General features: G+C 47.0%; 3 gene segments (V, D, J or C); all 3 read left to right on the forward strand.

The window, feature by feature from the left end:
- Nucleotides 1-1,806: 1,806 nt before the first annotated feature.
- LOC146342776 (T cell receptor alpha variable 4-like) lies at nt 1,807-2,151 on the forward strand. The segment is given in 1 exon segment: nt 1,807-2,151. A coding segment is annotated over 1 exon segment (345 nt).
- A 2,854-nt stretch (nt 2,152-5,005) lies between these two features.
- Nucleotides 5,006-7,793, forward strand: LOC146342777 (T cell receptor alpha variable 1-2-like). The segment is given in 2 exon segments: nt 5,006-6,548; nt 7,087-7,793. Coding segments are annotated over 2 exon segments (345 nt in total).
- A 2,214-nt stretch (nt 7,794-10,007) lies between these two features.
- On the forward strand, nt 10,008-11,373 carry LOC146342778 (T cell receptor alpha variable 1-1-like). The segment is given in 2 exon segments: nt 10,008-10,137; nt 10,663-11,373. Coding segments are annotated over 2 exon segments (429 nt in total).
- The last annotated feature ends 264 nt before the right edge of the window (nt 11,374-11,637 follow it).

The raw sequence follows: 11,637 nt of genomic DNA on the forward strand, positions 1-11,637 counted from the left end.
GCTAACTCGTGTATTATGGGATAAGTTTATATGGACTAGAGTTCACTTCCTGAGATACATGAAGGGTAGTCCCCATGAGGCAGGGACAACACAGAGGTGTACAAATAATCAGTGTGGTCAGAAAGAAATAAAATGCAAAAAGATGGAGATGGTATCAAATACTTCAGAGCAAGGGTGTTGAGCCTCTTTCAGCCTCGGGGCTGAATTCCAATTTGGAGAAGCGCTCAGGGGGCACATTCCAGTGGCAGACAGGACTAAAGGCAAACGTGGTCCAACAGAGCAAACATACCAGCATCTATTAGGTTGAAGCTCTTCCTGTCCATGACTAAGCCATAGGATATGAATTTCAATATCTTAGAATTGGGGAAGAAAATAGCAAAAGCTGGGGAGCCTCCAAATGCTCAGTGGTCTGGGGAAAGTGGGTGGGGCCAGGGGAAGGCGCCTTGGCATTTGGGGAACCCTGGAGGGCCAAAATGGGACCCGAGGGAGGCCAGATTTCCCCCAGGGCCTGAGATGCTGCACCCCTATTTTAAAGGTTAAATGTGTAAAACCATTACAGCGACCATTTACAAAGCAGTATTGATGATAAGACGAGCTTTCGAGCAATGAGAAGCTCATTAACTCCAGTAGTGGAATAAACACCCATTTTTTCGATTCATGCCATAGGTGATAGAAATGAACTTCTTGGTAATTGTCAATGCAGCAGTTTTATTTTGGAGAATCAACTTTATTAGTTCATTTAATATCAGCATGTTCTGGGAGGTGGAAATATTCTCCCACAGCTTTCTGAATACTGCCCTTTTTGATGTCAGATGTGTCCCATGTATTGTCTTGCGTAGAGACTGGCCTCTTACCTCTGTGCATAATGCCAAAGGGCATTGCTGACAGTTGATAGCATATATCACTTTGGAAGCTGAGCACGTGGATGAACCCTTGATGTCGTGGTGGCATATTCACTCCTATAATAATATTTTGCATCGGGAGGTATGGGGACAGAGTTGGCATTGGGATTTGCTGCAGTCCAGGGACTCAGTACACACTCTGGAGCTCCTTCCATTTATGATACATTCTTGTTCTGCTATAAGTTAAACATGGAATTCTCCCAATGCGTTTTTGATGTGACATTCTGCAAGTGGCATGTTTTCCCCTTTAGTCATGCTTGCTCTTTTCCACTTGGTGGCACTAGAGAGCATTATTTTCTTGAGGAAAGATGATGACACCCAACTGCTGAGTCTTCTGACAAGGATCACAACATCTGTTGTGTAGATGAGAGCAAGCAGCAGCAGGCACAAGTGGGGAATGAATTCAGTTCTGCTTCATTTCAGAGCCATAAATTAGTACGAGGACACCCCAACTGACCCCAACTGGATCATTAGTACGATGACCCCAACTGGATCATCTGTGTCCTTCAGGATGGTCTCAAGAGCCTGGCTAGACCCTTGGCGGCCTCTCTTTGGGCTTCTCTTCTTAAGTAAGTGATGAAATCAGCAGAAAGTCTTAGCCGTTACTCATAAGACAGGAGAGCTGGAGAGTTCACTACCAAGGACAGAGGCTATAAAAGATTACAAGATTAATAAATACTGAAGAGAAAGAGGGGGCAGGAAAGGAGGGAGACTAGAGATGGATGGATGGATGGATGGATGGATGGATGATGATGGGGTGAACAGCTGCATGGAGCGGGGGGAGGGAGAGAGAGAGAGAGAGAGAATTGATTGGAAAAGAGTGGAGCTCAAGGAGGAAAGAAGCTGAGTAACCAGGCAAATAGAAGGAAGAAAAGTCATGGAATGATGGTGATTTATTCTAGGCATGGAAATCTCTGGTGATATTTCTCAGCCTCCCGAAGTCTCCGCGTCTGTGGGAAAGACTGCACAGATCCCGTGTAATCACAGTCGAACTGCATCTAGACTGTTCTGGTACAAGCAAAGCCAAGACTCAACCCCTCGCTCCATCATCGATGGTTTCTCTGACCCCGTGGATTTAGGTCATTTGAGGATGGCGATTGGCCAAGGCCGCCAGTCTACCCAGCTCTCCATCAGCCCGGTGGAGATGGGAGATGCCGGGACCTATTACTGTGCCGTGAGTGACACAGTGGTGGGACTTGGAAGTGGAGCTGAGCATAAACTGAACAACGAGCAGGGGGGAGTGGCTTAGACTGTCTTCCCTGAGCCAGAGGTTCCCTTCAAGGATACCCAGCTGCCTGCATGCCTCACACTGCCAGTGAATGAATCATGCGCTTGTGCTGGATGACAAATTGCATCCGTGTTTGGCTCATCTTTATCATACTAGCTTTCCACTGTGCTAAAATGCTAGGTGAAGTCTCCAGTCGTTTGTGTGGAGCACCAAGGGAAGGTCCCCATCTGGAACTCAGAGGAAATCCCACAGCTCCAGAAAGAAACTCTGTCTTGATTTTGGGTAGGAGAAGATCACTGGGGCAAACACTACTTTCTGCTCCTCAGCCATGGAAATGTATCATTTGGCATCTTTTTCTTTTAGCCAAACAAGCACTTTGTTGCGCTTGGGAAAAGGTGGCTAAATTCGGACACAAAGTGGAGACATTGGGCGTGTTCTACTCACATTGTGAGCTAGGTGCAAGTGAGGTTTCAAACTTTGATCCCCCCCCACCCCTTATCGCATGCAAGGAAATCCTGGCGAAAAGCTGGATCCTTTGCTCTAACGTCCTCCTGTTTGCTGTTTCAACATTTGTGTATGCTCTCTGTGTATGCTTTGTGTGTGTTTTAGAAGTTCCCAATGAAGAGTGAAAATTCAGCTGTTTTCGATCACATCTTATTCTGTGGATTGCGTAGAGGATGATCAGAAGAACACAGAAGAACCCTCTGGTTGTTTCTAAAACCCTTCTTAGTTGTATCCCTGCTTGACGCAGGAATATGCCTCTCTCCTGGACCGTGGTTCTGTTAACCATGATAGCCTTCTTAAGGCACTGATGGATGATTCTGCCACCAAGAGTGTTACTGCACATGTGAATGGAAATAATGCAAGACAGAAAGTGGGCATTTGGAAATCCAACATGCTTTATAACCAAAGCAGGGTTTACATCTGCAGGGGTGTGGAGCCATTCTATTGCCACACACCCCTTCTCTTCAGTCTTGGTCTGTATTGTGGCAAGGGACTTGCTTCTGATTGGACGGGCATAGTTAGTGCCAGGACGAGAAGGGGAAGTGAGATTCACTGGAGATCTGCTCAGGTTGGGATTTCAGCACCCACCCCTGCGATTTCCTTCCACAGAGAGAATCAAGGGCAGAGATGCTGATATGCAAGTTGGCCTTGCTGATGCTGATGTCTGTAGTTTTGCAAGGTAGGTGTTGGATATTTTCTCCCTTTCCTTCTTTCTGCTAGTGCATAATTGTGCATATTTCTAAAGGGTCCCTCCTGTTACAGCAACATTCAGTCCTGTAGACTGGGGTGGTGGTGGGGGAACATTGGCCCTCTTGGTTGTCGAGGACTCCAACTCCATAGACATAGACATAGAATGGACATAGAATCCTTGGGTTGAAAGGGGCCTAGAAGACCATTGAGACCAACTCCTCACTCAGTGCAGGATGCCTGATTCCCAGGCATCCTCCCATCCAAGTCCCAGACAGTATGGCTAATTGGAAAGGCTGCTGGCAGTTGTTTTCCATCAACATCTGGAGGGCCACGAGTTACCCACAATTGGTGTAGGCTGTAGAACTGACATAGTGGTTACAGCAGCCTTCCCCAACCTTGTGACCTCCAGATGTTTGGGACTACAACTCCCATCATCCCTGGCCATTGACCATACTTTACATTTTCTCCTGCACAGGTTGCCCGATCAAAATCATAATCGCACCTGAGCTGCTGTTTGTCCTGTTGTGGAAATGTAGAATTTGAGATGGGGCGGTAAATTCATGGATTTTGAAGACTTTTCTATCCGTCCCAATGGAGGGCTGTCAAAAAGGTCCTTGGAATGCACCGAATTACTCACATGTCGCATCCACACAGGGGTCAGATGCCAGGATAGCGTGGAGCAGAACCCCTCCCTGATAAGCAAAGCAGGAGAGAATTCCACCATCGTCTGCCCGTACAAGACAAGCTATTTCTACAGCTTGCACTAGTACAGGCAATACCCGGGAGGGAGGCCAACATTTCTGCTGCAGTTGGCAGTGGATGGATCCCGGAAGGAAGACAACTTGGATGCAGATCTTAACAAACAGCAGCAGCTGAGCAACTTGACCATCAGGGCGGTTCAGCTCAGGGACGCCACCACCTACTTCTGTGCCTTGGCAGCACAATGAAACAGGTGCGCCGGCTGTGCAAGAACCTGAGGAAGTTCCAGATTCATCTCTTCAGAGGGAGAACTGGTCTTGATACTTGACTTTTCTGGTTTGAGAAATGGTGTGCAATGATTGACTTCACTGAAACCGAATCTGATTCCTGCAATTATACTAATTATACTTCATTATGGACTTTTAAAATACCCCTTTCTTTCTCATTTGTATTTTTACCCTTTATCCTCCCTTACTCTAAATGTCTTAAAGTACCCCAGGAGTTATGTTTTTAACACTTGATTTTAATGTTATGTGAACTTTAGTTTGTTTTTATATTGAATATTCTCTTTTCTAAAAATAATTGTACACTTCCTTTTATATTTTCCTGCCTCATTAAAAAAAAAAAGCATTGCTCCCTATAAAAACTAATGTTAAAAACACACATTCTGCAATATGTGATTGCTGGGGTCTCCTTTGTAGTAAACCATAGGTATGAATTTGGTAGTACATAAATGGGGTTCTATAGTAGGGCACTAATAAAGGAGGCTTTCACTTGTAAGAAAGGCTTTTGGACTACAACTCCCATCATCGCTGACCATGGGCAATGCTGGCTGGGGTTGGTGGGAGTTGTCATTCCATACATCTGGAGGGCACCAGTTTGGGGCTGGCTCACCTCAGGCGTAGGGATGTATGGATTTGGTTCAACCCATACCGTCTGTGTTTCACAGATTGTCAGGTGTCTTTCGATCTGTCATCTGTCCATTGACAGAATCAGATGTTTCTAAATTTTGGGAGAAGAAGGGAATCTCAGATGTGTCCCCTGTTTCTATCTGCTTCTTACCAGCTTCACTCACGCGGCTCCCCCCGCCCCACATTGGGAAGGGTGCCATGGTGCTTGGCGCCCATCACTGTGTTATACAAGACAATAGTGATTGCCCGTCCAGCCCCCCCCCCCAAGTATGGCCTCTGTGTCTGTGCCGAGTTGTACAAAGTTCAGGAATGGAAGATGGGTGCTTAACCCTTCCTCCTGCATGGTTTTCCTGATGAAAATCATATTCCCACCCAAGCTGCTGTCTGCCCCGTTGGGGAAATGTTCAGCTGCCTCGCTCCCTTTCATTTGAGTAAAATAACATTTGAATTCATTTTAAAATACCGCAGAGGAGTCACGGATCTTCCATGGGAAGCGGACTTGCGGTATCTGCCCTCCACATGCGCTATGCCTGCTTCTTACCATGAGAGAGCAGTGAAGGGTTATCCTCGAAATTCACCAGCATCGGAGGTTTTTTCCTGAACATCTGAAGAATGTTCAGGAAAAACATTCCATCCATCCATCCATCCATCCATCCATCCATCCATCCATCCATCTATCTATCTATCTATCTATCTATCTATCTATCTATCTATCTATCTCATCTATCATTTCTTGGCCACCTTTCAGGGCAGAAGCCCTGTCAAGGCAGCTAACAACAAGAAAATACATAAAAACAGTTAAAATATGAAGAAGATAAGAATATAAAGACAGTAAAACACCAACAAACAGAACAAGAAAAGCCAACGTAAAATCAGCAGCCATCACAGCGGCAGTCATATCGAGAGAAATCATCCGTTTCTAAGGCCTTCTTCGAGGCCTGCATGGCGGGGCATGGCGGACCTCCGGCAGCAGCTTCTTCCAAAGGTGTGGGGCCTCTCAGCACACTGCAGTGTAAAAAATTACAGGACTACTAAAGAGAGAAGAGGATGCAGGGGCAGGAGAGGAGAGAGACTAGAGGACGCGGTGGCGAGAAAAGACGGATGGATGGGTGGCGTAAACAGCTGCATTGTGTGGAGAGAATGTTAGAGCAGGTTGGAAAAGCGTGGAGCTTGAAGGGGAAGAAAGATGAGTAAACAGGCAGATGAAGGCAAGGAATGTCATGGAATGATGGTGGTTATCTTTTTGATGTGTTCTGTGTGGAAACGTCATCTGTGTGAATCAGGTGGATCTTTGCTCTGAGGCCGCAATGCTCTTCTTCTGATCTTACTGGGGAGGCCAGGAGGCTTGGAAGAGGGGCGTACAGCGATTCTATTGCCACACACCCTTCTCTTCGCTCTCGGTCTGTGTTGTGGTGAGGGGCTTGCTTCTGATTGGCTGGGCACAGCTCGCAGCAGGGGAAGAAGGGGAAGTGTGATTCACTGAAGGGTCAGAGGTTTGCTCAGGTCCGGGCTTCAGCAAGCACCACCGTTGTTTCTTTCCACAGGGACAGTCAAGGGCAGAGATGGCGATGCACAAGTTGGCCTTGCTGATGTTGGCATCTGCACTTTGGCAAGGTAGGGGCCGGGTATTTTCTCCCTTTCCTTGCTTCTGCCAGTGCATCATGGTCCATATTTTTAAAGGGTCCTTCCTGATACAGCAACATTCGGTCCTGCAGACAGGGGCGGGCAGAAACTTTGGCCCTCTCAGTGTTGTGATGCCCATCAGTCCCAGGCAGTATGGCCAACAGTCAGGGATGATAGGAGTTGTAGTCCAACAACATCTGGAGGGCCACTGGTCCCCCCCTGTGCTGCAGACTACGGAACTGACATAGCAGTTAGAGCAGCCTCCCCCAACCTGGTGCCCTCCAGATGTTTGGAACTACAACTCCCATCACCCGACCGCTGAATATGCTTAGCCCTTTATCTTGCACAGGCTGCCTGATCAAAATCATAATCACACCCGAGCTGCTGTTTGCCCTATAGGGGAAATGTAGAATTTGACAGGGGGGCAGTAAATTCATGGATTTTGAAGACTTTTCTATCCGTCGGAATGGAGGGCTGTCGAAAAGGTCCTTGAAATGCACCGAATTACTCACATGTTGCTTCCACACAGGGGTCAGATGCCAGGACAGCGTGGAGCAGAACCCCTCTTTGATAAGCAAAGCAGGAGAGAATCCCACCATCGCTTGCCGGTACAAGACCAGCAATTTCAAAGGCTTACACTGGTACAGGCAACACCCGGGACAGGGGCCTATGTACCTTCTGCAGCTGGTGCTGGATGGACTGCAGGAGAAGGACAACCTCTCTGCTAACCTCAACGAAGAGCAGCGTCTGAGCAACTTGACCATCAGGGCGGTTCAGCTCAGGGATGCCGCCACCTACTTTTGTGCCTTGGTAGCACAATGATACAGGTGCACCAGCAGGCTGTGCAAAAACCCGAGGAAGTTCCAGATTCATCTCTTCAGAGGGAGAAGTGGTCTCGAGACTTGACTTTTCTGGTTTGAGAAATGGTGTGCAATGATTGACTTCACTGAAACCGAATCTGATGCCTGCAATTATACTGATTATACTTCATTATGGACTTTTAAAATACCCTTTTCCTTCTTATTTGTATTTATACCCTTTCCTCCCTTATTCTAAATGTCTTAAAGTACCCCAGGAGTTATGTTTTTAACACTTAATTTTAATGTTATGTTAATGTCAGTTTGCTTTTATATTGAATTTTCTCTGGCTTTCTACAAATAATTGTACACTTCCTTTTCTATTTTCCTGTCTCATTAAAAAAAGAGAAAAGCGCTGCTCCCTATAAAAACTAATGTCAAAAACACACATTTTTCAATATGTGATTGCCGGGGTCTCCTTCGTAGTAAACCGTAGGTGCGAATTTGGTAGGGCATAAATGGGGTTGATAAGTAGGGAGCCAATACAAGAGGCTTTGATGTGTAAGAAAGGCTTTTGGACTACAACTCCCATCATCGCTGACCGTGGGTCATGCTGGCTGGGGTTGACAGGGTTGTAGTCCCAAGCATCTGGAGGGCGCCAGCTTGGGGCTGGCTGGGTTGGGGTGTCAGACCAGGAGTGGGGAAAGCCATGTTCAGTTCTCCACTCCGCCATGAAGCCCACGGCCTGACCAGCTCTAAGCCTAACCTGCCTCACAGGGTTGTTGTAAGGCTAAAATTGTGCAGCTGGGGAGAGGACCATGGGAGCTTGGGGAGGATGCTGAACAGGGGAAATAAGCTTCCAGGCCAAGGTTACGGTGTTGTTGTTATCACAGAAAGCCCCAGCGAATGTAGGACCAGGTTACCTGAGGGATTGCCTCCCCCCGAATGTTTCTTCCCCGTCTCCTGAGGCTCACCTCAGGCATAGGGATGCATGGATTTGGTTCAACCCATACTGTCTGTGTTTCGCAGATTGTCAGGTGTCTTTCGATCCGTCATCTGTCTATGGACAGAATCAGATGTTTCTAAATTTCCCGCAGCCGCCTTCCCCCTTGAGCAAATGTGCCCTTCAAAAAATGTGCAGATGCTCCAAAAACGTGCATTTTCACACTTTACCTATGGAGCAAAATGCCCATTCTCGGTGGATCCTTTCCAAATGTTTTGTATTTTTGTATAACTAACCTTGCGTGCAATTCCGGAAAGGGGAAAACAAGAACAACTCCTTGTCTGGAAGACGGCAGAATCTGTGTGATGCAGAAAAAGCCGGTCTTCTGCAGAATGTGTGGGCCACAGTTCCCCCCTGGGCCTGAGACTCGGCACCATGAGTTCTTCTTCATTTCATTCCGGAAACTAGGAGGAAGGCACCCCAAGATGACTTAGTGGGAGAGCACCTGCGTTGTGTGCAGAAACGTGCCGGTTCAATCCCCAACATCTCCAGGTAGGGCTGGATATATCCCTTTCTGGAAGCCTGGAGAGCCACTGCCGGCCAGAGTCGAAAATGCTGGGCAAGGCGGACCATGGTCTGACTCAGTGTAAGGAAGCTTCCAACGTCCCTTTGTTCCAATGATTATCTATGTCCTTCAGGATGGACTCAAGTGCCTGGTTTGCACAGTGATGCCTCTGTTCAAGCTATTCTTCTGACAGATTTGATCACATTGGTATGAAATCTTAGCTGTTAGTGATCAGAAAGGATAGCTGGAGACTTTATTACCAAGGACAGAAGATAAGATATCCATCTATCATATCTATCTATCTATCTATCTATCTATCTATCTATCTATCTATCTATCTATCTATCTATCTATCATCTATATCTACCTATCTATCTCATCTATCATTTCTTGGCCACCTTTCAGGGCAGAAGTCCTGTCAAGGCAGCTAACAACAAGAAAATACAAAAAACCAGTTAAAATATGAAGAAGATAAGAATATAAAGACAGTAAAACACCAACAAACAGAACAAGAAAGGCAATGATAAAATCAGCAGCCATCACAGCGGCAGTCATATCGAGAGAAATCATCCGTTTCTAAGGCCTTCTTCGAGGCCTGCGTGGCGGGGCATGGCGGACCTCCGGCAGCAGCTTCTTCCAAAGGTGTGGGGCCTGAGCACACTGTAGTGTAAAAGATTACAGGACTACTAAAGAGAGAAAAGGATGCAGGGGCAGGAGAGGAGAGAGACTAGAGGACGCGGTAGCGAGAAAGGATGGACGGATGGGTGGCATAAACAGCTGCATTGTGTGGAGAGAAAGAGAAAGTTAGAGCCGGTTGGAAAAGCGTGGAGCTTGAAGGGGAAGAAAGATGAGTAAACAGGCAGATGAAGGCAAGGAATGTCATGGAATGATGGTGATTATCTTTTTGATGTGTCCTGTGTGGAAACGTCATCTGTGTGAATCAGGTGGATCTTTGCTCTGAGGCCGCAATGCTCTTCTTCTGATCTTACTGGGGAGGCCAGGAGGCTTGGAAGAGGGGCGTACAGCGATTCTATTGCCACACACCCTTCTCTTCGCTCTCGGTCTGTGTTGTGGTGAGGGGCTTGCTTCTGATTGGCTGGGCACAGCTCGCAGCAGGGGAAGAAGGGGAAGTGTGATTCACTGGAGGGTCGGAGGTTTGCTCAGGTCGGGGCTTCAGCAAGCACCACCGTTGTTTCCTTCCACGGGGACAGTCAAGGGCAGAGATGGCGATGCACAAGTTGGCCTTGCTGATGTTGGCATCTGCACTTTGGCAAGGTAGGGGCTGGGTATTTTCTCCCTTTCTTTGCATCATGGTCCATATTTTTAAAGGGTCCTTCCTGATACAGCAACATTCGGTCCTGTAGACAGGGGCAGGCAGAAACTTTGGCCCTCTCAGTGTTGTGATGCCCATCAGTCCCAGGCAGTATGGCCAATAGTCAGGGATGATAGGAGTAGTAGTCCAACAACATCTGGAGGGCCACTGGTCCCCCCCTGTGCTGCAGACTACGGAACTGACATAGCAGTTAGAGCAGCCTCCCCCAGCCTAGTGCTTTCCAGATGTTTGGAACTACAACTCCCATCACCCCAACCGCTGAATATGCTTAGCCCTTTCTCCTGCACAGGCTGCCTGATCAAAATCATAATCACACCTGAGTTGCTGTTTGCCTTATAGGGGAAATGTAGAATTTGACAGGGGGCAGTAAATTCATGGATTTAAAGACTTTTGTATCCATCCCAATGGAGGGCTGTCAAAAAGGTCCTTGAAATGCACCAAATTACTCACATGTTGCTTCCACACAGGGGTCAGATGCCAGGACAGCGTGGAGCAGAACCCCTCTTTGATAAGCAAAGCAGGAGAGAATCCCACCATCGCCTGCCGGTACAAGACCAGCACTTTCTATGGCTTGCACTGGTACAGGCAACACCCGGGACAGGGGCCTATGTACCTTCTGCAGCTGGTGCTGGACGGACCGCAGGAGGAGGAGAACCTCTTTGCCACCCTCAACAAACAGCAGCGTCTGAGCAACTTGACCATCAGGGCGGTTCAGCTCAGGGCCGCCGCCAGCTACTTCTGTGCCTTGGCAGCACAGCGACACAGGTGCACCGGCAGGCTGTGCAAAAACCGGAGGAAGTTGCAGATTCATCTCTTCAGAGGGAGAACTGGTCTTGATGCTTGACTTTTCTGGTTTGAGAAATGGTGTGCAATGACTGACTTCATTGAAACAGAATCTGATGCCTGCAATTATACTGATTATACTTCATTCTAGACTTTTAAAATACCCCTTTCCTTTCTCATTTGTATTTTTACCCTTTCCCCCCTTATTCTAAATGTCTTAAAGCACTCCATGTTTTTTAAACTTAATGTTAATGTTTAGTTAATGTTAGTTTGCTTTTATATTGAACTTTCTCCTCTTTTCTAAAAATAATTGTACAGTTTCATTACTAGTTTTGGTTCTTGTTTTTTTTTTTTTTAAATATTTGTAGTTATTTTTTCCAATAAAAAGTAATGTTAAAAAATACATGTTCTGCAATATGAGATTTGCTGGTCTCTCCATAGTAAATTGTCAGGGCGAATTGTGTAGTACGTAAATGGAGTTCATGAATAGGGAACTGGTAAGGAAGGCTTTCATTTGTACAGAGGGAATTTGGACTACAACTCCCGTCATCCCTGAACATGGGCCATGCTGGCTGGGGTTGATAGGGGTTGTAGTCCCACACATTTGGAGGGTGCCAGATTGGGGGATGCTGGGTTACGGTGTCAGACTACGAGTAGGG

The sequence above is a fragment of the Heloderma suspectum genome, chromosome 6, assembly GCF_057233095.1.
Source record: "Heloderma suspectum isolate Gila_16-S chromosome 6, 16-S_ref, whole genome shotgun sequence".
NCBI classification, from domain to species: domain Eukaryota; kingdom Metazoa; phylum Chordata; class Lepidosauria; order Squamata; family Helodermatidae; genus Heloderma; species Heloderma suspectum.